Below are 27,902 nucleotides of genomic sequence, written 5' to 3' on the forward strand. Positions count from 1 at the left end.
TAATGCATAACCATTTAATATAAAATCATAAATAATACATGCACTCGTTACATGATTGACAACTACAGATTCAAATAAAAATTCTTACAAGATCAAACTGAATTTAGACGAAGTCCCAAGTAAACAAAAAAGCGATTTATTAACAACTGTAACCACACTTATTCATAATGTTCTGGTAAATAATGGCAACTTCCTATAGAGTTGCACAACCAAGTAAAACAAATAATATGAATTCCAACACAGAATATAACATGTTCAGCGATGGCCATCAATAATTTTCAAGCAGCACAATCACAATAATATACGATCCAAGAAGATACATGATTCTTAACTCAAAAGTAAATTTGCTAGCCAAGTGTCAAATTTTAATATAGTGGACGAAGTGAGAATGGAACTTACTGGCCATAGAAATGATTAATCTATTTACATTGTACCAGCTTCTGTATAGATAGTTGAAGAACAGAATAACTAAAATAAAATTACTGTGCCTTCTACACAAGCATTTGCTTATTTGAGAATTATAAATTGCATATTCCAATTTCAGACAACATTTCAGATAATGTAATGGGTAAGTGGGTAACATGACCTCCACAACTTGACTGGAAAAATAGAGAGAGAACTTGTAATTCAGCATATCTCTGACTCGGTATAATACATTATAGAATGTAAATAAGATAGTTACACCTCTCAATCAGCTTAAGCTTTTGGAGTAGTTGGAGGAAGAGTAAGCAAGGTCTGAGTTTCAAACTCACTATTACTCTAAAATTGTAATCGATACACTTATTAGGTGATTTGAGGGCAAGCAGCTTTCATTTTATTAAATTTAAAGAGTAGGTGGTTTGTATGTTTCTATGATCCCCAGAATAACTAAGAGGACACGCATAGGAAGAGTTCCTGAAGTCTACCCAGAGCCATGTCAAAGAGCCATGTTAGAGGATTAAAATGACTAAAGTTACACCCTCTTCTCAGCTTAGCCTCTTAGATAGTTGGTATTAACAAAATAGCTAAGACAATACTCAAAAAGCTTAAAATTCTTGAAATGACCATACAAGAGCTTAAATTCACACTGCATAGGGCAAAAAGTGTTGGTCTATGTCCTAGTGCAGTGTTTTCTTTGGTAATTTCCGAGGGCTGTGTTTGCCTCATTAATGACAATTTAAGCTCTTATAGTTCAGATATTGTTCCCTGCACTATATGTACTCTCCTAGCATTTTAAAAATCAAGGTTTAACTTTCTGCAGCATTTCTTAGAGGCCTTTTTCAAACAGGTGTACACTGACAGCCTGATAAGGACATTTTGGTAAATGTCTCTCTATTAGAGCCTCAACCTAGCAAGATAAAGAGCTACATCATTTTTCTCCTACCAGAAGTCTATTCTGCATAACCTAAACCTACAGTGAGCCTAAACATTACAGATCCATAGTTCCATTGTTGGTTCTGTGTCAAAACTTGGTGTGAGAAAGCTTCATTCATCACAAGCAACCTATTCAAGCCACAACCAAGCAAGAACTGAGGCTGCAGAAACATTCAACTACCTAAAAGCATCATTCTGTGGAAACAGAATCTGCTAAGAACCAAACAGCTGCAGATTCAAGCTACATTGTTTGTTCTGAAGCAGATCTTGGTGTGAGCAAAGTGTGATGTTGTGGCCCGAGTTTGGTTCCGGGTCGTGTTTCGACCCGTTGAAATTTTTGTGACCCTTTTTTATTGCGGGTCGTTGACCTTGTTTAGTACTCTCTTGTAGCCCGATATATAAGGGCGTTTAGGGTTTGGAGTGGGATATTGAGAGACACTGAAAATCGCAGAAAAAAGAGTGTGAGCGAGAGCTAGGGTTTGGGAGCTGAAACTTGTAATCTCCTGATTTTCGCATAGTGAAACCTTTCACCGGATCTTCACCGTGGACTTAGACACGACTTGTGTCGAACCACACTAATCTTTATGTTCTTTGTGTGTGGCGTGTTTATTTTCTGTCGTGTTTCATGATTGTTTCTTGGGTTTGCTGCACAGTCGTAATAAAAAGTTTTATAATTAACATCTACCTATGCCAGCCACAACCAAGCTGGGATTAAGGCTGCATCCAATTTTCATACCCTGGAGCCTTATTCTGCAGAAACCGTTGATGCTGTGAACATAACAACTGCCTACTCAAGCTGAGTGTATTTCATTCTTACTTTTAAGTGCTTGAGACTTTTATACTTCTTTGTTGAGTTTATGTTGGTGCATTTGTGAGTGATTGTCCAAGCTTTATGTGAGGCAAGTGCTAGGGACAGGGGGAGTAAAAAATATTGTGGGTTGGTAAGTGAGATTGTGAGTGTGTAGTCAAATTCATTCATAGAGGATTTCTTACCTAGGCTTAACAGCCTCGAGGATATTTTTCCCTCTTTTAGGGGGTTTACCTCGTAATTTGGTGTTGTGCATTCTTGATTAGCTGCATTTAACCAACGGGCCAGTGGCCTAATGGTAGTAGGCCCCTACTTCCCAAAGGAAGTAAGGGGTTCGACCCTCGGTGGAAACATGTGTGTGTGAGTACCAACTAGGAATAAAAAAATAAAAAATAAAAAAAGATTAGCTGCATTTATCATTGCGTGCCTACTCAGTTTATAGTCCCCCAAACAGTCAGCTATGTTGATTACGTTGAACCTCCTTGTTCCAAACCCTAAGTCCAGCTTTAGTTTGAAGTTTTTAAATTCCTATCTATAAACGATTTCACCCCTCCCATTTTGGTTTATCAAAAAGAACAGTTTTAGTGTACCATATAACAATATTGTACTCCGAAAATGGAAAAGTAACATAAAATTTAGGGGAAAATGACTATTCACTCAAGGATTAGAGTTATGAAAAGCTTACATCAGAAATTTCACTCCGACTACGTCTATTATTTCTGCCAGCAGAGATTAAAGCCCTTAGGCCTGCAAGCCACACCTCTGCCTCAACTTTGTCCTTGCAAATCTATGTAGTCAGTTCAGTTAAAGGTAATCAATGCACTAAAATTAAAAGTTCCCCATTTTCACATTGGTTTACAAGTATCAAAATTAAAATAAAGGGTTTACTTTTACTAACCAGATCAAGAGATCTTTCACCGTTATTATATAGAAGTGAAAATGACAAGTACTCTTTCTCAGGGCGCAAATATCTTCTAAAAACAGCCTGCACGTTGTAAGTAAATTTTTTTTGGTCAATCCGTCTTGTTGACTGCCAAACAAGAATAATTGTATCATCACATGCCAAAGCGGGTTAACAAACTCGAAATATACAATTATCATTTCGCCCTCAAACAAATGTGCTAACTCACGGTTCTCTGTCCAGGGATGATCCGTGAAACAGAAGACAACTTCAGGTTCCTTTCTTCTCCATGGGAGTACCAGATCAGTGTTGTTTCATCCTGTAAATACCATCAAAGACTAAGCATTGATACATTTCGGGTTGCTGACTCATATATCATACTTAGATGAAGAAAATATTGAAGCACATATACCTCATAGATATATTAAGCAAATTGATGTAATCCAATTCATGTATCTATATATACATGCGTATATATGAATAAACAGATCTAGCTAAACTTCGTGCAACTTATTAAAATATAAATAGGTTTTCAGTTATGTTGGCTGGACTACCCTTCATGCATAGATATGAGTGCATGGAATCTCAGATCCTAAAACACATACACAAATAGAATTTACTAGACAGGTTTTCAGAGAAAAGGCCGTTACATTGTAAGAACACAATAAAATAGCTTGTGAGTGCATCCGTGATGTATTCATTAAAAATAACGGCACTTTATAATGCCAATATGAATTGTTAGGCAGAGAAATAGAACTAAAATACATTGCCAATGTCACATTTACGAAGCACCATGGATAGCATAAAATGAAAATTACTATTGCAGTGATCACCCGATCTGGCCTGCTGCTAAGGAAACATTAGTACATGCCTTTTTACATATATGTTTTTTCCTGTTATATTAGGTAGGTAACTTGGTTAGAATACACTCCCTTCCTTTTCTGGACAATGTCAAATGTGTATTATTTGTCCATTTCAACTTGAGAATTCAAAAAACTTATAAATTTAGAAATTCTAAGGACCAAATTTCAGGATCCATACTTGAGTACTGTTGTAACTTTTGAGAATGTAAATTTTAAACTACTCATTTCACTAGAATCACTGAGGTAGATGGATAAGATACTACAGCCAAATTATTCCTAATATTTGAACCAAGGTTTGCTATGTTTTCACTAATAAAATCCAAGCTGGCAAGTTAAAATGCAGATTCCTGAGGGAATGTTTACATAATTTTAATATTCTTGTAAGAAATGGGCAGATTACTTTTTTATTTTTCTACGATAAAGGAACAAGAAAAGCAAGTCCACAACAGGTCATTAATAGGCGTTATTCCTAGGTTTCCCCTTACTCATTGACGCAAATAATTAATGGTGCTTTGGCAAGCGTCTTGAAAAAGTCAAAGAGTCATTATACTAAGTAACTGAGGGTTGGAACTACTAAGTGTTAGCTTAGATAAGTGGTAAAAGTGTTACTAATGTAGTGTGGAAATTCTAAAAGTCATTCTAGGATAAATAAGGAGTCATTAGAAGTTATATATTATATAATGGTCAGCCCTCTCTCTGGTGTAACAAGTCTGCATCAATATAATTTTGAAATATTTTCTGATTAAATACTTCTCTTAAGGATCTTTCCCAGATTTCCGTTTAGAAATCTAGGCTCCAAAGGTGATTGGAATAATTCTAGTTTATGTTACTGTTGTAAGAAGATTATGTTCTATTTCTGTTTGCTTCAAGTGGTATCAGAGCCTTTCCGGTAAGATCTGTGATTATTGTGGATTTATGGCTAGACAAGGAAGCAAGATAGCCACAAAAGAAGACTTTAAGAATCTGCAATATCAAAACTTTCATCTCAGCACTATATTAGAACAATATGGAATCATTTCACCTCTTAATCTGGACATCAGGATACAAGAGGACAGCAAACAAAGGCATATCAAGGTGAAAATTCGATAAGACAGCCTACTGAAGAAAGATATCAGTGCCATATGCAGTCTAGAAGTGCAAAATGGAATGCTGCCATATCAGTTATGAAAATAATGCACAGAGAAGAAGAAAACAGTCTGTTCTATATTGCAGATTGCATGTTACAGCGTACAAAATACAAAAGCTGAGTATAATGATAAAGAACTAAAAGAGAAAAAGACAAACAAAGAAAAGACAGAACTACCACTCTAACAAATATAAACAAAAGATACATAACATAAAACTCTCTAACACTCTTAACACCCCCCCACCCCTTTCTCAAACTCACGATGTGATAGTGAGAAGCCTCGAGTGTTTGCTAAGAAGAAAATGAAAGCGTAAAATAGCGTGGGACTTCAGTCACCTGGATAGAAGAAGAAACAAATGGTAGAGAAATGGTGCCAAGCTGAAGAAGATGATGGCGCATGAAATGAAAATCAATCTCAATATGCATGGTGCATTCATGAAAAACAGAATTGTGTGCAATCTGAATAGCACTCTTGTTATCACAGTACATAGAAGGTTGGAGCAGCCAAAGAAACACCTAAATCAGCAAGCAACCACCATAGCCAAGCTATCTCAGCTACCACCATAGCCAAACTATCTCAGCTGTAGTTGCAGCCATGGCACGTTACTCAGCTTCAGCAAAAGAATGAGCAACAACTGTTGGCTTCTTGCTTTTCCAGGAAATTAGAGAATCACTTAGAAAAATGCAGAAACAATAGGTAGATTTATGATCTACGTAATCCCCAGCTGAAGCAAACGGGGAAAAAAAAAAAAAAAAAACACAGAGATCTTCTTACAGCAGTAAGAATAGAGTTACTCCAATCACTGTTGGAGCCTAGATTTCGAAAGGGAATTATGGGAAAAGCTTTAGAGAAGTTTAAAATCTGATAATATCTCAAAAGTATATTGATAAAGACTTGGTTATAGCAGATAAGAGGCTTGTCCCTTTTATAAGACAACTATGAATGACACTTCACTTTCTATACTTGCTTTTAACCTACCCACAAAGCATTAATAACAACTTTTACCATTCCCATGACATCTTCAGATTTTCATACCATAATTACTACTTAATAAATTTTGACTAGACAGTTTTCAAGACATTATTAATTATTTGCATCAAACCATCCTCGCTAAAGAAGACCCGCCCTCGAGTTTGAAGCAATTTACCAAGATCTATTAAAAACCCAAATAAGGTCTTCCATCATTTCTTTCTTCTTTTCCTTACTCAAAGAAAACACAACAATATTCTTTCAGCAACAAAGAACACCCTTTCACGAACTTCTCGAGCTCTCTTGTGAAATCTCCAAAACTTGCTTGAAGATTGTATGTACCTGTTTTTCAAGTCAAACTAAAGATGAAAATATCTGGGAAATACAGAAGAGGGGATTGAGGGAGAGAAAGCTAGCCCAATCAGAGTACTGAAACGATGGTAGAGAAGACAAGTCTGGAGAATATGTCAGAGCCCCAATTCTTTGTGTCCTTATCCCTTTTGCCTTTGCCACCTCTTCATAACCCTAGGTCATTCAGGTTGTTTATGTTGGGCCTCCGGATAAGATGAGTCAGAGCCCATGTTCCTTTATGGATCATGATGCCCTAATCCCTATTCTTTTAGTTCTGTTTCTAAGTGTACGTATCTCCTTGAATGATCTAAATAAAGGGTAGTTGTAAAGGTCTTTGTACTTACTCCATCCTGTCTTTTGCTTTTATCCTCGAAACTGGGTCTTGCCTAGCTAATTTTCCATCCTCCATTCCAAAGTCCCTTCTGCATTCCCATTGGCCTCCAAGAATCCTACCATTACTCTTCGTTGTTTGTTTTCTTTGACAGAAGGTGGCTTGGTCGGATCGAGGTTCAAGACCCATCGATCGACAGTTTCTGCCTTGATCGGATCGAGGTTCAAGGCCCATTGATTGACAATTTGTGGCTTGGTCGGACCGAGGTTCAAGGCCCATCGAGCGAAGTTTGTGGCTTGGTCGGTTCGAGGTTCAAGGCCCATCGATCGATAGTTTGTGGCTTGGTCTGTTCGAGGTTCAAAACCCATCGATCGACAATTTGTGGCTTGGTCGGATCGAGGTTCAAGGCCCGTCGATCGACAGTTTATGGCTTGGTCGAATCGAGGTTCAAGGTCCGTCGATCGACAATTTGTGGCTTGGTCAGATCAAGGTTCAAGGCCCGTCGATCGACAGTTTGTGGCTTAGTTGGATCGAGGTTCAAGGCCCGTCAATCGACAGTTTGTGGCTTGGTCGGATCGAGGTTCAAGGCCCGTCGATCGACAGTTTGTGGCTTGGTCGGATCGAGGTTCAAGGCCCGTCGATCGACAGTTTGTGGCTTGGTTGGATCGAGGTTCAAGGCCCCTCGATCGATAGTTTGTGGCTTGGTCGGATCGAGGTTCAAGGCCCATCGATCGATAGTTTGTGGCTTGGTCGGATCAAGGTTCAAGGCCCATCGATTGACAGTTTGCTTTTGTTGAGTTGGATTTCCAATATCGACCGAATGTTGGTCATTCTTTGTTTTCTCGTTTCTTTTGGAGCTGGCACTGAAGTGACGTCAGCTTGTCTTGACTTTTTGGTGACGTGGCATAACTACATCCACAAAGAGACTTGAACTACTCTGATTTTTACATTGAACTCCCAGCTGTATGTTGTGCCAAGAATCCATCCCAAATCAGGTCATGCATATGGATTCCATTGTTTGTCAAATCCATGAATGAAGAAGCTTCAGTTCTGACCAAATTATTCAAGAACCATAAATCTATTGTATTGCTTACTGCACCACATACAACCTTAGTCACATAATTTGTGTAGGAGGGTGGCGATTTTGTGCTCCGCATGCGCATTCATGAATTGGGCGTAGATGCTGCAAGAATCCGCAAATTCCAATTTCAGAATTCGCGAACTTAACTTGTGAGTTCGCATTGGGTTCGTGAATCCAAACTAATTCATTCATTTGCCCATGTGTATAAACTATTTTACTGCCACATGTCACAATCATGCATGTGTATATGGACTAGCCACGTCTTGAACAGGTCCTTTAACAGGTAAAAGTGGTAAAACAAACCATTTGGCTACAATTTGTTTTGACATTAAAAGTTCACTACATTATATATATATTTTAAAACACATTATGACTATCACTTAAATTTAATAACAAATTAAAAAATATCATATTTAATAAAAGAAATTAATAAGAAATAAAAAATAAAAAATAGTTAATAAATTTATATAATAATATCTCATATAAAATAAATATACATACATAAAATATATAATATACCGGCGATCTCAAAATGCTCCCGCTCTCAAATAATTTTAAATTTAACGCTCTCATGCTCCTGCTTTCGCTCTCGCTCCCACTCCCACTTTATGTGACTTAGCTTACAACTACAAGTTCAGTGTTTTTATCTTCAGATTGCCCAACTTGAGAAGACTTTGCTGGATCAGATTTATTGTTTTTACTCTCAATAGTTGCCGAAAGATTAACTAAATGTTTTCCTTATAATGCGAGCATACAGAATAAACAGGAGTCTCATGACCCTCAAAGGTGTACTGCTTGTGGTTCTCCACAAGTTATGAAGTATAACTATTGTTTTGGATGAAAGAAAGCAAGATCACTAATGTCCAATATGAGTGTCAACCTCTAGGTTGTTTTGTATATCATGTTCAACATGATAGGAATATATCTGTACATTGTGCTTGGAGTTCACAACACCAAAAAGGGTGCCATAACAACTCCATATCACTCTGTTCATTGATGCAGCAAACTCATTGGCCAAATATGCCAGCAGAGTCATTGAAAAGATCCAAGGTCGAAAACCTTAAAATTTTTAGAAGCAAGCTTCTCTATACCACCAACCTCCCATGATGCCATATCACCAATATTCATTCCAACAAGAAGCAGAGTTTGTTGTACTGGATGGAAATCCATGCTCTTGATAGCATAACCCTCATTTAGAATGCAACTATTTTCTTTGGCAAATCATCAGAAGAATATAAGATGTAGGCATGGCTCTTTTCAAGATATGCAGTAGGCAAGAAGTTAACACAAGGAAAGGAAGAGAGAGAATAAGAAAGAAAAGAAAAAGAGTTAGCATGTACAACTGTATAAATATCTACATATCTAGGTTTTTTCCTTATTTATCTAGAAGTTAGTGTATTAGTATTAATGTATTCGCTGTCAATTTAATTGTATAGTTGACTTACCTTAAATAGGTCTTTGTATTCTGTATAAATACCCTTGAAATATATGAAAGTAAGAGATTTGGTCAGCCATTTGTCAATTTGGTAACAGATCAAAAAGAAAGGAATTTCCGCTGCTTTCTTTTTCCTTTTGTAACCCTAATTCTAAAGACCTGCAACAGCCATCATCTATCTTCTTTGTGCTTGTTATAATGTTACATATATATATGTATGTATATGTTGGGTCATTATGTAATTACATTTAGTTGATAAGGCCCTTGTGTTATTAAGTAAGACTTGTACCCTTTATATAAGCCTACATAGGCTTATTAGGTTTTGTGTTGAATATACAAGAAATATATGTCTGCTCTCTCTCTCTCACTCTCATGATTTTGAACATGGTATCAGAGCTACACGATCATGGGTGTGAGAGTTTGTAATTAGGTTGTCCTTGTATAAGATCGGAATCGCGATCGGAATCACGATTGTGGTGTTGGTGTCTCTGCCGGCAGCTCCTCGTTCATCGTCATCAGCAACTCCTCATTCACCGTCACCAGATCTACAGCCTCGTTCGTCGTCGTTAGTTCTGAAGCTTGTTCGTCATCGTCTTTGCCTTGTTCGTCGTCGCCGCAACTCCTCTTTGGTTATAAACGAGCTCACTGACATCTGCCGTCTCAATTTGCAGAGGTGAGGTTCATCGATTCGCGTTTTTTGGCCAGAAGTTGCAGCGGTCGCTGCTTATTGATTCGGCCGTTGCTTATGATTGGGTTGCCGTCGCCTCCGCTACATTGTTCACCGACGTTTGTGAAGGTGTGAAAAAGAAGACCCGTGTTTGGCTACACGGTTATGCTATTCCAACCCTGGTTTACTAAACCTGGGATAGCCCAAATCCGGCTCGTTCGCCCAGATCCGGCCCGTTTTCCAGATCCGACCCTTTTTCCAAGTTCGGCCAGAATACAAATTCTGCATTCTTTTTCTTCTCTGTTTTACTGGATTCAACATAACGTCCAGTTCAAATTTGCTTTCTCCCACATCCAGTCTTCATTCTCCCATGACTTCAGTTAAACTCAATGGGAAGAATTACATACTGTGGGCTAAATCTGTTGCAATTTTTCTCAGAGGCAGAGGTCTTGGTACTCATCTGACTAAAGAAAAACTCAAGGAAACTGATGCTTCTTTTGATGCATGGGAAAAGGAAGATGCTCAGATCATCTATGTGATGTGAAACAGTATTGAACCCCAAATCAGTTCAACTTTACTTTATTTGGATACTGCCAAGGAGATATGGAATATATTGCAACAATTGTATTCTGGGACAGGTAATATCACTCGTGTTTATGAGCTCTGTAAGCAGTACTTCAATCTTGAACAAGGTAATCACATTATAGAAGAGTATTATTCCAAAGTTATGGGAGTTTGTGAGGAGCTGAATATGTATCAGCCCAATACTGTTGTTGTTCGAAGTATGCAACAACAGTGTGAGGACTTTAATGCTGTCCGTTTTCTTACTGGTTTGTCATCAGCATATGAGTGTTTTCGTGCACAGATTATGGGCAGTCCCACACTTCCATCTCTTGCTGCAGTGTTTTCTCGACTTCAGCGAGCTACACTTGCAAGTGACACCTCAAATTTGAATACTGGGCAGAGTGGTGAGCGTTCAGCATTGGCAATTTCAAAGGGTGAACATAATGCTTACCGTGGAGGTCGTAGGGGACGCTCCACACGTGGTGGTCGTGATTCACGGGGAGGACGTGGCCGTGGCAGGGAATCACGAAAATGTACTCATTGTGGCCTTTCTAATCATACTGTGAACTTTTGTTGGGACCTTCATGGCAAACCATCTAGTTATACAAATCAAGTTTCCTCCTTTCCAAATGATATTGCTTCTGGATCTCACAACGTAGCTGAATCAGATACGGTCCCTGTTCCATAGGATGAGTATACTCAGTTTTTGTCTTATAAGCAAGCATCTAATTCATCTTCCACGGCTACATTTGCCCAGTCAAGTACTGCACACACGTGTTTATTGTCTTCCACTTGCAGCCCTTGGATTATAGACACTGGAGCATCCGATCATATGACTGGATGTTCTTCTCTTCTATCTGATTTTAAATCTATACCTCCTTCTCAAAGTGTTACTCTTGCTAATGGTTCATCCACTAAGGTTTCAGGTTTGGGGACAACTCAACTTAATGATTCCTTGTCTTTCTCATCTGTTTTATATGTTCCTCAGTTTCCCTTTAATTTAATGTCTATCAGTAAGCTTACTAAATCTCTCCAGTGCTCTGTTACATTTGATCCTACTTCTTGTGTGTTTCAGGATCTCAAGACGAAGAAGAAGATTGCTACGGGGCATGAAGCTGGTGGCTTATATTATTTTGATTTGGAACCTTATCCTATGGCTCTTTAGTCTTCTTTGTCTCCATTCCAGTGGCACTGTCGTCTTGGTCACCCGTCACTATAAGTTTTGCAGCGTCAAGTTCCTAGTCTTAATCATTTGAAATTCTTGTCATGTGAAGTTTGTCAACTTAGTAAGCACCATCGTATGTCTTTCAAGTCTAGGGTTAATAATCGTGTCTCTAGTCCTTTTCATTTAGTTCATTCAGATGTATAGGGTCCAATAAAGCATTCTTCAATCAATAAATGTCATTATTTTGTGACATTTGTGGATGATTTTTCTTGCCTAGTGAAAGATCGTTCTGAGTTATTTTTAATTTTTCAAAAATTTCGAAAAGAAATCAAAACTCAGTTTGGATGCCCAATTCGTATTCTACGTTCTGATAATGCTAAGGAATATTCTTCAACCCCCTTTGATACATATCTTGGTGATAAAGGAATTATTCATCAAAATTCATGTGTTTATACTCCTCAAAAAAATGGAGTTGCAGAACGTAAGAATCAACACCTCTTAGAAGTAACCCATGCTGTTTTATTTCATATGCATATGCCTAAATGGTTTTGGGGTGATGCTGTTCTTACTGCCTATCATCTTATTAACCGTACGCCGTCATCTGTATTAGATGGCAAATCTCCACATTCTATTTTATTTCCTGATTCTCCCTTGTTTTCTCTTACTCTGAAGTTTTTGGATGTGTATGTTATGTCCACAATCTTGGTCCTGGTTTTGATAAACTAGACCCACGTGCCACAAAGTGTGTATTTATTGGCTACTCTCGTTCTCATAAAGGTTATTGCTGCTATAGTCCTGTTTCTCAATGCTACTTTATTTGCGCAGATGTAACCTTTTGTGAGTCCATCCCATATTTTTCAGATACTGATTCACTTCTTGATATCACTCTTAAGTCGCCTCTTCCTGCGGTTCCTCTTCCCTCACTTTCTCTTCAACCTAGATCTCCTTCGCCTGCCCCGTTACAGGTGTACACTCGAAGACCAAAGCCATCTACTGTCGTGCCTCCTCCATCGTCTTCAGAGTCTTTGGATCCAACACATTCCACTGTGTCTGATTCCTTGCCTATTGCACTTCGTAAAGGTCCTCGCTCATGTGTCATTAAACATCCCATTGCTCATTATGTCTCTTATAATTCCTTATCGCCATCATTCTCATGTTTTTCCTCTCAGTTGTCTACTACATTTTTTCCTAAGACTGTGCAGGATGCTTTGTTTGATTCGGGCTGGAGGAAAGCAATGCAAGATGAAAGGGATGTTTTGCATTAGAATGGCACGTGGAATCTTGTTCCATTACCTCCAGGTGCCAAACCTATTGGTTGTCGCTGGATATATACTGTGAAGTATCTTCCAAATGGGTCCGTTTAGCGTTTAAAAGCACGTCTTGTTGCCAAAGGTTATACCTAGACTTATGGTATTGACTATGATGAGACGTTTGCCCCCATTGCTAAGATTTCTTGTATTCGTGTTTTGATTTCTCTTTCTGCTAATAGACATTGGCCTCTGTTTTAGTTAGACGTTAAAAATGCCTTTTTGCATGGTGACTTAGCAAAAGAGGTTTATATGGAGCAACCACCTGGGTTTGTTGCTCAGGGGGAGTATCTTCACACTGTTTGTCGCCTTAAAAAGACCCTGTATGGATTAAAACAATCTCCACAGGCTTGGTTTGGAAAATTCTCTAAGGCGGCATTAAAATTTGGTCTTAACAGATGTCAGACTGACCATTCAGTATTTCACCAGCGCACTAAAGCTGGCTTCATATTTCTTGTGGTGTATGTAGATGATATTGTGATCACAGGTGATGATTCTAAAAGCATTACTAAGTTAAAGTTGTTTCTACAATATCGATTCCACACTAAAGACTTGGGTAAACTTAGGTATTTCTTGGGTATTGAAGTTGCTAGATCCAAGACAGGTATAAGTTTATCCCAACGAAAATATGTGTTGGACTTATTAGAAGAAACATGTATGTTGGGTGGTCGTCCAGTTGATGCTCCTATGAATTCAAATACAAAACTTGTGTCTGATGAGGGTGATCTATTTAATGACCCGAGCAGATTTCGTCGCCTTGTTGGGAAATTAATTTATCTCACTATCACTCGACCTGATATTTCATATGCAGTTAGTGTTGTAAGTCAGTTCATGGGAGCCCTAGAATGCCACATTAGATTGTTGTTCTTCCGATTATCCGATATCTCAAGCAAGCTCCAGGTTTTGGGTTACTATATAAATCAAATGGTCATCTCAGGGTGGAAGGTTTTACAGATGCTGACTGGGCTGGTTCTCTTTCAGATAGGAGATCTACTACAGGCTACTGCACATTTGTATGAGGAAATCTTGTTACATGGCGAAGTAAAAAGCGAACGGTGGTAGCTCGATCTAGTGCTGAAGCTGAGTATAGGGCAATGGCCCATACCACTAGTGAGTTGACATGGATACAACATTTTCTAAAAGAACTTGGGTTGACAGTTAAAGCTCCTACTCCATTGTTCTGTGATACTCAAGCAGCAGTTCACATTGCATTAAATCCTATATTTCATGAGAGGACCAAACATATTGAAGTTGATTGTCACTTCATTCGAGAAAAAATATTACATGGGAGCATCTCTACTCCATTCGTGAAGTCTGAAGATCAATTAGCTGATATGTTTACCAAAGCATTGGGTCATAACCGGTTAAGAACTATGTGTTCCAAGCCAGAATTATTTGATATATATTCTCCAGCTTGATGGGGAGTGTTAGAATGTTTTATATATATATATATATATATATTGGGTCATTATGTAATTACATTTAGTTGATAGGGCCCTTGTGTTATTAAGTAAGACTTATACCCTTTATATAAGCCTACATAGGCTTATTAGGTTTTGTGTTGAATATACAAGAAATATATGTCTGGTCTCTCTCTCTCTCCCACATGATTTTGAACAGTGCTGCTGCTGCTTGTCTTCAATACCTCTTAGCCACGATCTATGGCAGCCAAAACAACCACTGATTCTTCCTCTCTAACCGAGATTTCATCTGACAGCAAGAAGTCCTCCACGATGACTATTCACGAAACTTCTTCTCCCATTCCTATTAAATTGGATGGTGCTAATTATCGTGTTTGGTCTCAGATTTTGGAGATGCATATTGTTGGTAGACAGAAAAAGGGGTATATCACAGGAAGAAAGGTTGCATTTGCAAAGGATGATCCAAGCTATGATGAATGGGAGGTTGAAGATGCCCTAGTCAAGTCTTGGCTTATCAATTCCATAACGGTTAATCTGATGTCCCACTTTGTGCAGTGTGGAACGGCCACGGAGGTTTAGGATGCAGTCAAGAGAAGCTATCTCGATGTCTATTATTCTTCTCAGGTTTATGAAATGATGAAGAAGTCCTTTCAATTGCGTCAGGATGGTCGACCTCTTATAGAGTACTACAATGAGCTGAACTCAATCTTCAAGGAACTTGATTATCAAGAGACCTTCACTCCTGTGGCCAAGATGAACACTGTTCGAGTTATACTCTCTCTTGCAGTTAATCTGGACTGACCATTACACCAATTTGATGTGAAGAATGCCTTCCTTTATGGTGATTTGATAGAGGAGGTGTATATAGATCCTCCCCCGGGGTTTACACCTGAAAGAGGTAAGGTATGCAAGCTAAAGAAGGCTTTATATGGGTTAAAACAATCACCAAGAGCATGGTTTTTCAGGTTGAGCTACTCAATGAAGGAGTGTGGTTTTAAGCAAGCTCACACTCTCTTCTATAAGAGGGATGGTGATGATATTACTTTGCTTATCGTTTATGTGGATAACATAATTGTTACAAGTAGCAACACCAAAGAGATAGAGAAGCTTCGGAGCTATTTGGCCAAGGAATTTGAAATGAAGGACTTGGGGGTTCTGAAATACTTTCTGGGCATTGAAGTGTCTCGGTCCAAGCAGGGACTTTTTCTCTCTCAACGAAAGTATGCATTAGATCTCTTGGCTGAAACTGGTAACTCTGCGTGTGTTCCTATAGACACTCCTATTGAAGTAAATCATGGCTTAGATGTCTATCCTGATCAAATTCCGACAAACAAGGAGAGATATCAGAGACTAGTGGGGAAGTTGATCTATCTGACTCACACTAGGCCTGACTTGTCATATGCAGTTAGTGTTGTGAGTCAATTCATGCACAATCCGAGGGACCGACACATGAATGCAGTGAATCGTATCTTGGCTTATCTAAAGTCCTTTCTAGGTAAAGGTATTATGTTCTCCAGGCATAGACACCTAGACATTGTAGGTTGTAGAGATTCTGATTTTGCAGGAGCCAAGTTGGATAGGAAGTTTACTTCAGGGTATGTGTCATTCGTTGGAGGCAATTTGGTGACCTGAAGGAGTAAGAAACAGAATGTGGTATCGTTGTCTAATGCAGAAGCTAAATACCGTGCTCTTCATCATGCAATTATGAAGCTTACTTGGTTGAAGATTCTCTTAAGTGAGCTTGGGTTTGGTCTAAAGAAACCTATGTTGCTTTTTTGTGATAATACGACAGCTATTGATATTGCTAATAATCCAGTGCAACACGATCAAACTAAGCATATTGAACTTGACCGAAACTACATCAAGGATAACCTGGATTCTGGTGTGATAAAGGTTCCTTACATTAAGAGTGCGGACCAGCTGGCTGATATGATGACTAATGGTGTTACTAGTGGTCTGTTTCATACGTCACTATCCAAGTTGGGCATGTGCGAAATCTATGCACCAACTTGAGGGGGAGAGTTAGCGTGTACAGCTGTATAAATATCTACATATCCAGGTTTTTTCCTTATTTATCTAGAAGTTAGTGTATTAGAATTAATGTATTAGCTGTTAATTTAATTGTATAGTTGACTTACCTTAAATAGGTTTGTGCCATTTGTCAATTAAGAGAAAGAGAAAAAGAAAAAGAAGGGCGATTTTTAGGGTTTTGATTTACATGGAGGGGAGGCTAGGGTTTCTGCATGGAGGAAGGTTAGTCCTCCTCCTTGCCGCCAGTGGGGCAGTCATTGTCTCGCTAGGCCTCACCCCCAAGCCTACTGGGAGTTCTGTAGTAGGTAGATAACTGTAATAACCACACGTTAATCTGAAGTTCCACTATGAGAGCAAGGCGATGGATACAGTATTGATCGAGGATGAGAATATTGAAGAAGAGATGGCTTTTTGGAGCAATTCGATTGTGTGTTATGTGATGGGTAAGAAACCTTATTTTCCATTTTTAGGACATTTGTGCATTGGAGCTAGAGCAAGGAGGTGACGATTGTTTCTTTGAGGGGTGGCTTCTTCCAAATTAAATTTAAGGAGAAGGATGATATGGAGAGGGTTTTACAGCGTATTCACACATTCAAGGGGCATCCTATCATTGTTAAGAGATGACATCAAAATATCAGTTTAGATAAGGATCTTCTAGCGGTTGTTCTTACCTGGATCAGGGTTTCAAATTTACCTATCTATGCTAGAAGTGCTGTGGCAATCTCTATTATTTGTTCGAAGTTCTCCAATCCTTTATATGTGGGTGATGTTTCTATCATTAGAGAAAGGGGTCAGTTTGTTCGGGTTATGGTGGAAGTTGAGGTATGTGGAGAATTTCCTGAGACGAATGTTTTGATTCATGGGCAAGAGCATAAGGTGCATATTGAATACAAATGGAGACCGTCCTTATGCAAATTGTGCAAGCGAATCAATCATGAGGAAGCTCACTGTCCTCAAAAGGTGATTCAAACAGTCAAGCCAAAACCAAAAGTCACTGAGCAGTGGAATGTTAAGAAAAATGGCAAATTCTTTGCAGTGGATACAGTGGAGAATGTAGTAGAGGCACCACAGCAAGAAGTTCCTAACACTGTTAATCTTCCATTGCTCACTTTGAAAAATCACTTCTCAGTCCTGGATGGATGAGTAGCAGATGGAGATGAGGGTGAAATGATTGGTGATGATGTGATACCAACTGAAACTACTTCCAGGGATTCTATGGCTGAGTTTATTACACAGTCCAGAAAAGGTTTGAGGATAACTGATAGCAAATGTAATCCTTCAACCTCACCATCTTTTGAGAATAAAAAGTCCAAGAATAGGAAGAAGGGGATTTTACCCACTGATCGTTTAACTAGGAGTATGGCTGATGGTCCCATTCCACCAAATCCCACTCCTCCATGTCCTTGATGGGAGTTTGGAACATGAGAGGTCTTAATAGACCTCCAATGCAAAGGGAAGTGAAGGCTTGGATAACAGCTTTTAAACTTTCCTTGGTTTGCTTAGTGGAGACTAGAGTAAGGGTAGTTAATTTTAACAGGATTAGTTCTTTTATCAGAAATAATTGGTCATTTGGATTGGGAATTATTCTTCTCATGACAAAGGGAAGATCTGGATTGGGTGGAATCCTAATGTTTTTAGAGTGAAGCTGCTACAAGAACGTACACAATGTATGCTTCTGAAGGTTACAATTTTGGAGACTGGATGGTGGTTCTTTCTCACTGGAGTACATGCTGCAGTTACTGTTAATGATAGGAGGAAGTTATGGCAATCTCTTTTAAATCATTCACAGGTTGTGGAGGGACCTTGGATGGCTATTGGTGACTGGAATATGTCAAGGATTGTTGAAATATATAAATATTTCTATATAATGGTGGAGCAAAATCCTCCACCAATCATGGTGCCTCCTTTGACTATTGTACACCTTCCATATTTCTTTTCTTTACCGTCAAGCAAAAAATATTTGAATAATAGAAATGTAGCCATTAGTGGCACTTTGTCCATGGATGTAGGCCTTAGTACCGAACCATGTATATGTCTGTGTTCTTCATCTTTCGCTCTTCCCTTTTCCTAATTGCATTTCTTATTTCCGCATCCAAAATTTAACAAGGACTCATGGTGATAAGCTTGGAAGTCTATTGGTCCCTCAATCTTTCCTCAATGAATTAAATAATGTCCTTGATACCTTTGATTTAGATGATCTTCCTGTGGTAAATGGCGGATGGACCTGGCCCAATAGCCAGTTCACTAGAAGAAGAATTTGTGCAAAATTAGATAGGGGGTTGGTTAATGACAACTGGTTGAATTCTTTTCCTAACTCACAGATTTGCCTATCCTCTGCCTCTGTTTCTAATCATTATGGTATGCTGGTTCATTCTTCTGTTAATTGTGCTGAGGGTCTTAAGCCTTTTCATTTCTTGAAGTTCTGATGCTTTGGTGATGAGGTGGAAGACATCATGGATAGAGCTTGGAAAGCTACTGTGCAAGGCAATCCAATACATCAAGTAATGAAGAAATTGAAATTGAAATTGAAATTGATCAAGGATGAGATTAAAAAATGGAATAGTTCCAAAATAAAAGTTTCTGATTGGGTGGAGGAGAGTAGGAAAACTCTTTATGACATTCCATCTACCCTTCAATCTAATTCTTTCAACAATCAGCTTGTTTTGGAGGAGCAGAGAGAAAAAGAAGTGCTGCAGTTAGCTTTGAAGTAAGAGGAGATTTTATGGGCTCAAAAGTCTAGAGTGTCCTGGTTAAAGGAGGGTGATCAATGTATAAAGTACTTTCACAGAAAATGTAAGGAGAGAAGGGCTGTATATTCAATCACTATACTCCAGAAGGAAGATTCTCAAGTCTCTATGGATCAAACATAAATCAGGTCTTGGCTTGTTGAGTTTTATACCAAGTTGTATGCAGGAGTTGATACTGAAGAATTGCCTCCTTGTGCTACTATCGGTGATATGGATAGGGAATTTCTGCAAGTAGAGGTTACTGAGGAAGAGATTAAAGGTGTGATTATGCATTCTAGCCCAGACAAGGCCCCTGGCCCTGATGGTTTTCCAAACAGGTTCTTCCAGAAATATTGGCACATTTTGAAGGTAGATGTTGTCAAAGCCATCCAACACCACTTCTCTGGGTGCAGGTGTTAACAGCACATTTCTTACTTTGATTCCAAAGCAAAGTGAAGCTTTGAAGATAGTTGATTTCAGGCCAATATCTCTTTGTTGTTCCTGTATAAGTTTATTACAAAACTCATAGCTAACAGACCAGCTTCAGTTCTCACTAGACTGATAGGGCTGGAACAGGTTGCCTTCATCAAAGGAAGAAAATTCCAGAATAACATTATTCTTGCTCATGATATGTTAAAGGGATTTGCTGTCAAGACTGGGAGCCCTTCTATGGCTTTTAGAATTGATTTGCATAAGGCATATGACTCCATTTCATGGAAGTTCTTGGCCTCTCTAATGCAGTGGTATGGTTTTGGGGAGCAATGGATAGGATGGATTATGAAATGTATCTCTTCTGCCTCATTCTCAGCGTTGGTTAATGGTGTCCCTGCAGGCTATTTTGCCTCTGGTAAAGGCTTTAGACGGTGCTGCCCTCTCTCACCTCTGATCTTCTCATTGGTTACTGATTTTTTCTCGCAGATCATGAATGGTAAGTGTAGAAATGAAGATATGTATATAATGAGAATAGAGATACAGAGAGAAGGAGAGACAGCGAGAGAGCCAGACTTAATTGCTCAGCCCATTTTCTCATATCATTCTTTAACCCTAAAACAAAAAGGGACTTATACACAATACAATAAAGGCCTAATTACATAATGGCCACAAACCCTATATCTAATTACAATAAGACCCCAGCATAAATACATATAGACATATAAGTGTTTCAACACTCCCTCAAGCTGGAGAATATATATCATATAATCCCAGCTTGGAACAAATTATTTTTAACCAATTATGACCAAGAGCCTTAGTAAACATATCAGCTAATTGATTTTCAAACTTCACGAATGGAGTAGAAATGTTTCCACTCAATATTTTCTCTCGAGTGAAGTGACAATCAACTTCAATGTGCTTGGTTCTTTCATGAAAAATCGGATTGGATGCGATGTGAATAGCTGCTTGGTTATCACAGAACAGTGGAATAGGAGTCTTGACTATTAACCCAAGTTCTTCAAGAAAATGTTGTATCCACGTTAACTCACTAGAGGTATGGGCCATCGCCCTGTACTCTGCTTCAGCGCTAGACCGTGCTACAACTGTTTGCTTCTTACTTTTCCATGTAACAAGGTTTCCACCAACAAGTGTACAATAGCCTATAGTAGATTTCCTATCTGAGGGAGAACCAGCCCAGTCAGCATCTATGAAACCTATCACATTAAGATGACCATTAGATTTATATACTAATCCAAAACCCGGAGCTTGTTTGTGATATCGAATAATTCGAAGAACAACATTCCAATGTGGTACTCTCGGAACACTCATGAATTGACTTACAACACTAACTGCATATGAAATGTCAGGTCGGGTGATAGTAAGATAAATTAGTTTCCCAACTAGGCATTGATATCTGCCATGATCGTCAAATAAATCACCCTCGTCAGGTAATAATTTTATATTTGGGTCCATAGGAGCATCAGCAGGGCGAGTACCTAACATACCTGTTTCTTTTAACGAGTCCAACACATATTTTCTTTGAGATAGACTTATACCTTCCTTGGATCTAGCAACCTCAATACCCAAGAAATATTTGAGTTTGCCTAGATCCTTTGTGTGAAACCGATTCTGTAAGAACAATTTTAACTTTGCAATGCCGTCAGAATTATCACCTGTTATAACAATATCATTTACATATACCACAAGAAATATAAAGCCAGTTTTAGTATGTTGCTAAAATACCGAATGATTTGTCTCGCATCTGTTAAGGCCAAAGGAAAGTACCGCCTCGGGGAATTTTCCAAACCAAGCCCTTGGAGATTGTTTCAATCTGTACAGGGCCTTTTTAAGCCGACATACAGCATAACGAGACTCCCCCTGAGCAACAAATCCAGGTGGTTGCTCCATGTAAACCTCTTCATGTAAGTCACCATGTAAGAAAGCATTTTTCACATCTGATTGAAACAATGGCCAATTGCGATTGGCGACAATAGAAATAAGGATTCGGATATAAGAAATCTTCGCAACAGGAGAAAAGGTCTCATCATAATCAATACCATAGGTTTGTGTGTATCCCTTTGCAACAAGGCGAGCCTTCAATCGCTCAACAGATCCATCATGGAGATATTTGACAGTGTAGACCCGCTTACAACCAACCGTTTTGGAACCGGGGGGTAAGGAAACAAGATCCTATGTCCCATTATGATGAAGAGCATCCATTTCATCTATCATGGCTTTGCGCCAAGCTGTATCAGATAAAGCATCCTGCACAGTTTTTGGAACAGCAGTAGCAGATAACGTGGATAAAAAACAAGAAAATGAGGGCGATACCTTCTTATAGGAAACAAAGTTAGATATGGGGTGTGCAGTGACACATGAGCGAACACCCTTACGTAATGCAATAAGAAGATCATCAGTAGCAGGAGGAGCCTCAATGGAAGTAGACAATTGGGGGGGGGTTGGGGGTACTCGTGATCGACGGCTATACACTTGAAGTGGCGGTGGCACATGAGGTGATTGTGGTGGGTCACAGGGTAATGAATGTGACACAACAAGCAACGAAAGCAGTAGCTCGGTATCTAAAGACGAACTATGTGAAGAAAAATAAGGAGTACCCTCAAAAAAGGTAACGTCCATGCACACAAAAGCCTTACGAGTGCTAGGATCCCAACATTTATAACCTTTTTGAGTCCGAGAGTATCCAATAAAGACACACTTAATGGCATGAGGAGACAATTTATCAACGCCAAGGCGTAATATGTGAGCAAAACACACACACCCAAAAACACGAGGCAGCAATGCAAATAATGGTCGAGTAGGAAAAACAAAGGAATAAGGACATTTCCAATTAAGAATGGAAGATGGCATACGATTAATTAAATAACAAGCAGTTAAAACAGCATCGCCCCAAAATGCTTTTGGAAGATGCATATGTATCATCAATGTACGAGCTATTTCAATTAAATGCCTATTTTTTTGTTGAGGAGTATAAGAACAAGAAGTTTGGTGCAAAATACCACGAGAGTCGCAAAAACTAGAAATAGCACCTTTGACATACTCCATAGCATTATCAGATTGTAAAGTACGTATAACACACCCAAATTGGACCTCAATTTCTTTTAAAAATATTTGAAATATGGAAAACAGTTCAGAACGGTCTTTCATTAAAAACAACCAAGTCATCATTGAATAATCATCAACAAATGTAACAAAATAAGAAAAACCTGAGTGACTAGTGTGACAAGCGGGACCCCAAATGTCCGCATGTACTAATTCAAATAAAGAAGACCGACGATTAACAATACGAGGAGGGAAAGGCACTCTATGTTGCTTACCCAACTGACAAGATTCACAATTTAAAATAGACACCGACTCAAGGAAAGGCAAAGCAGACTTCAAATACCGCAACGAGGGATGACCTAACCGATAATGCCACTGGTACACAGACATCTGGGAATGTAAAGCAACAGTGGAAGGTTTGCAATCCAAATAGTATAGGCCATTTCTGTTACTGTCCCCACCAATCGTCTGTTTCGTGTTGAGGTCCTGAAAGACACAAGACGAAGGATAAAATGTGACAAAACAGTTCAGAGCTTGAGTCAATTTACTTACAGATAATAAATTAAAGGGAAAATTTGGAACTAATTGCACAGAAGATAAAGAAATGGATGGGGTTAATTTAATTGTTCCCTGGCCAATAATGGAACATGTTCTACCATCAGCCAAAGTAACAAAAGATGAGGAACTAGACTTCTGAAAATTAGAAAATAGAGAGGCATCACCTGTGAGATGGGTAGAAGCCCCAGAGTCAATAACCCAAGGGGATGCTGAAGTCTGTAAATCGGACAAGCATGCAATATTACCTGATTGCGCAAAATTAACTACATCAGTAGAGTTGGGATGTGTCCGGTTGACCAATGCACTGAACTCAGCTCGTGATAGTGATAGTGATAGTGTCACAGTGTCACTAGTAAATGCAGGTGATGGTAATCCAGAAGTCTGACCAAGAAAGGGATGAGACCCCTCAAGGTCAGAGGAAGACACTGCTTGATTTGCCCATGCTGGTTTCCCATGAAGAGTCCAACAGTTCTCAACATAATGGTTAGTACTCTTACAGTGGCTACACATACGAGTGTCACTACGTCTACGACCATGGCGATTGCGACTTCTATCATGGCCACTACCGCCACGAGAACTACCTGAATTTCCACCATACCCTCTGTTGCCACTAGGATTATCACGACCTCTAGAGGACTGTGGAAAAATAGAAGGAATCATCATAGCTGAATTTTCTTTCACTCCAGTGGGCGTCACATGTGATTGTTCTGAAACCCTAAGTAAGCGGGAATAAATGTTACCCAAAGATGGGAGTCCTCCATCACCCGCAAGAATCTGGTCCCGAATATTATGAAGGTTTGGGTGCAAACCAACAAGAAAAACAGAAACAAAAAATTCCTCACATTGTCGCTTGAGAACATCAGGATCAGTAGTCAAGGGGTGATACTGATTTAACTCATCTAACAGGCTTTTGAAATTACTGTAATACTCACCAAGGCCTTGACCAGAGAAGTCAGATTGACAAGAATGAAATATCTTTTCATACAACGAATATATGCGAGAAACATTTGTGTCCATAGAGTAAGTTTCTTTAACTGCATCCCAGATTGCCTTGGCAGTGTTGACAAACATAAAAGTGGATGCAATTGAAGGTTCCATACTGTTCCACAACCAGGACATAACCATATAGTTATCAGTTTCCCACTCCTCATATGTTGCTGATGTTTTCGATGGAGGATCAGTTGTAATAAACTTCAGCTTTCGTCGGGCACCTAAAGAAATCTTTACTGCTTGAGCCCATAGTAAGTAATTGGAATTACTTAATTTCATAGATGTAATTTGCAGCCCAACAGGATCAACATATGTTGCAGAAGATTTAACTCCAGTAGACCCAGAAGCAACATTTGAATTGTCCGGCATGAAGATATGAATATGAAAAGAAAAAAAAAAGAACTTATCTCCGCCAAGTTAAGATGCCAAATCTGTACCGAGGAACCAAAGAAGCTGTTGCACCTGAGAAGGCCAAACCAGAGTTGAACCGGGAACAAAAGAAGACTCGGAGCAGAACAGACCCGGTAAGTAAATCGGGCCAGACCTTGAATCGGGTCAAACGGGTCGGGCCTTGACTCGGGTCAAAGGGTCGGAACCTTAAATCGGGTAGGAACAAATCCGGATTATATTAATCTGGATTAGGATAGTGAGCACCCTGTAGCCAAACACCATTCGTCTCTTAGCTCTCCGGCAAGCACGCAGCGGTAGCGACGACGGAATCAACAAGCAGCGATGCACCTCGCGACAGCCGTCGGTGACCAAACAACGAGCAACAACAACGACGACAGCCGCCGGTGACAAAGCAGCGACGACAAGAGAAAGCGGTGAATTCGTTGACAACTGAAATGGCAACAACGCGAGTAACCAAACTGGGTTTCAGATCTGAGACCAAGCAACGAGCAGCGACGACAAAAAAAGGCTGCGAGCCCGTCGACAACCAAAAACGGCAACAACACCACCGTCACGAGCTCTGAACAAATCTACAGATCTATACAAGAACAATGCAACTACAATTTCCCACACTCATAATTTTGATCCGCTCTGATACCATGTAGAAATGAAGATTTGTATATAATGAGAATAGAGATACAGAGAGAAGGAGAGACAGCGAGAGAGCCAGACTTAATTGCTCAGCCCATTTTCTCATATCATTCTTTAACCCTAAAACATAAAGGGAGTTATATACAATACAATAAAGGCCTAATTACATAATGGCCACAAACCCCTAAGTCACATAATTCGCTCACACCACTAGCGCTCCATCGCTCCGCGCGCGAATTGGCGTTTTGAGAGCGAATTGGCCAAAAATTCACGCTCTCATGTTTTTGAATTCGCGAATTCATAATTTTGAATTCGCGAATTCAATTTAAGAATTTGCTGATTTTTAAAGTTCAATTCGACAAATTGTGTAAGGTAAAATTGCGTATTTTGTTCAAGAATTTGACGACTTTTGACAATAAATTCACGAATTTAGTATGAATCTTGAGAAATTTTGATTTAACCCCAACTTAAATAGACCAAATAAGGTTAATTATGTCAAAAAGTAATCAATTTAATTTAATTAAGTAAACTCTGTCCCTTATAGGTAAAAATCAAATAATATAACAATATACTTAATATTTAATAATACGTATTTATTAGTAAAGAAATAAATGAATGAATAACTTTTCATATTTTGATTGTGATTTCTCCTACTATTAAGTGTCGGGTTCGTGATTCTTGAACTTCTTTTACTAGTAATTGACTCTTGATTCACTCTTATAGTCTTATTCTCGTTCCATCATTTCATATTCACTCTGCTATTTCATATACTTTTCATATGCTTTTGAACATTGCTATTTCAAAGACAATGATTGTCATCTTGAGAGTTTAAAGCAGGTTAAATATATAAAAGACAATGTTTTTGAACATTGCTTTTTCTATTATGCCCTATTCACTGTTATGTTTTTATTTTTATAAAGCAGCTTGTTTGATTGTCATATTTGTTAATTTATGCATTTTTATAAAGCAGGTTATATCGATTATAATGGACTCATATTTGATTTACTATTTTGTCTTTTTATTTGCATGAAATTTATTTAAAACATATATTTACTATTATAAATTAATATTTTATATATTTATAATGCGGCGCTCTAGCGGCGCTCCCGCTCTAAGATTTTTTGGGGTATGCCGCTCTCGCGCTCCCGCTTCCGCTCCCGCTCTATGTGACTTAGACAAACCCTATATCTAATTACAATAAGACCCCAGCATAAATACATATATACATATAAGTGTTTCAACAGTAAGGTCGTTCTCTGGAGTTATGTAGATCAGTTAGTATGGCTGGCTCACACTTATCTCATTGTTTTATTGCTGATGATCTTTTCATCTTGCTGAAAGCCAGTTTAAGGAATGCTAAGGTGCTGAATAATGTGCTGACAGACTTTGAAAATGTCACTGGTTTGAAGGTGAAAAAAGATAAAAGTCTTATTTTCTTCTCAAAATCAGTTATGAGAAGGAGAACAATCATGAGAGAGTTGCAGTTCAAAGAAGGTTCTTTCCCTGTCAATCAGTTAGCGAACATTAAGCTCGAGGGGACTCTCAACTATCCAAGTATAGTGAGATGAGCTCTGCAAATAACATCGATTGCATACTTACACTGAGAAAGAAGATAACCTTTGGGACAATGAGCTACATCAATGCCAAAAAATAATGAAGAGGACCAAATTGAGACTTCAAGAGAGCAATGCCAACTATGTCATCACAAGTCAAAATCATTTCATCAACGTATAAAAGAAGAATAATACGGCCAGCAAAAGTGGAGCGAAGAAAAGGAGCAGAATCATGATAACTAGAACGAAAACCCAATGCACAGATCACCGTAGATAACTTCTCACACAAAGCTCTAGGAGCTTGTTTGAGACCATACAATGCCTTTCTAAGTCTACACACGTCGCGAAAACTATAAGAAAGACCAGAAGGAGGGGTCATATAAACTTCTTCATTCAAGTACCCATTCAAAAAGGCATTTTCGACATCTAGTTGTGACAAATCCCACTAGTGAACAATACCAACAGCAATCAATATGTGAACGGTCATCATTTTGGCTACAGAAGAAAAGGTCTCCTCATAGTCAATATCATATTCTTGCGTAAATCCTCTTGCACCCAGACATGCTTTGTATCGTTGAACAGAGCTGTTAAGACTTAGTCTTGAATTTATAGACCCACCTGCATCCAACTGCATGTTTATCAAAGGGTAAAGACACCAAGTCCCATGTGCCAATCTTATGCAAAGCAGAGAGCTCATCCATTGCTTGGTGCCAAAGATGATCAAGAGCAACCTCCCTAGAGGAGGGCTCAGAAAGAGAATGAATAGATGGCAAAAAAGAACAAAAAGTAGTAGAATGATAGGAAGGAGGAACAACAAAAGAAGATGCTGGTGCAGAAGAAGATGAAACATCATAAAGGGTAGATCCACAGAAGACGTACTCAAAATGTCATCAGGAAAGGATCAATATGAAAGAGATCAGACTGACTCAAAGTAATAGAGCTAGAGGGAATAGAAAAGAAAGGAATATGCTCAACAAACACTACATGACGAGACATATACATCTTTTGAGCAACAAGATCATAACACTGATACCCCTTTTGGCCTTCACCAACCAAGAAATACACACATAGAAGAATGTGTAGATAATTTAGTCTGAGCTTCTTTAGGGAGAAGAACAAAAAAGGTGCAACCAAAAACTTTCAAGGAAAAAGAATCTAGGGGCTTACC

General features: G+C 38.8%; 1 protein-coding gene across 1 annotated transcript in view; it reads right to left on the reverse strand.

Annotated features, from left to right (window-relative positions):
* The window catches only part of LOC132296939 (PH, RCC1 and FYVE domains-containing protein 1-like), a 49,871-nt gene that overhangs the window by 8,591 nt on the left and 13,378 nt on the right, over nucleotides 1–27,902 (reverse strand). Inside the window, exons 3-5 of the mRNA XM_059794880.1 lie at nucleotides 3,292–3,381; nucleotides 3,060–3,146; nucleotides 2,847–2,948 (exon numbers count right to left, since the gene is read on the reverse strand). Coding sequence (XP_059650863.1) covers nucleotides 2,847–2,948; nucleotides 3,060–3,146; nucleotides 3,292–3,381 — 279 coding nt within the window. The remainder of the gene's footprint in view (nucleotides 1–2,846; nucleotides 2,949–3,059; nucleotides 3,147–3,291; nucleotides 3,382–27,902) is intronic.

This window comes from Cornus florida, unplaced genomic scaffold (genome assembly GCF_030987335.1).
Source record: "Cornus florida cultivar Cherokee Brave unplaced genomic scaffold, ASM3098733v1 CherokeeBrave_3.0.0_Hap2_Chr01, whole genome shotgun sequence".
In the NCBI taxonomy this organism is placed as follows: Eukaryota; Viridiplantae; Streptophyta; class Magnoliopsida; order Cornales; family Cornaceae; genus Cornus; species Cornus florida.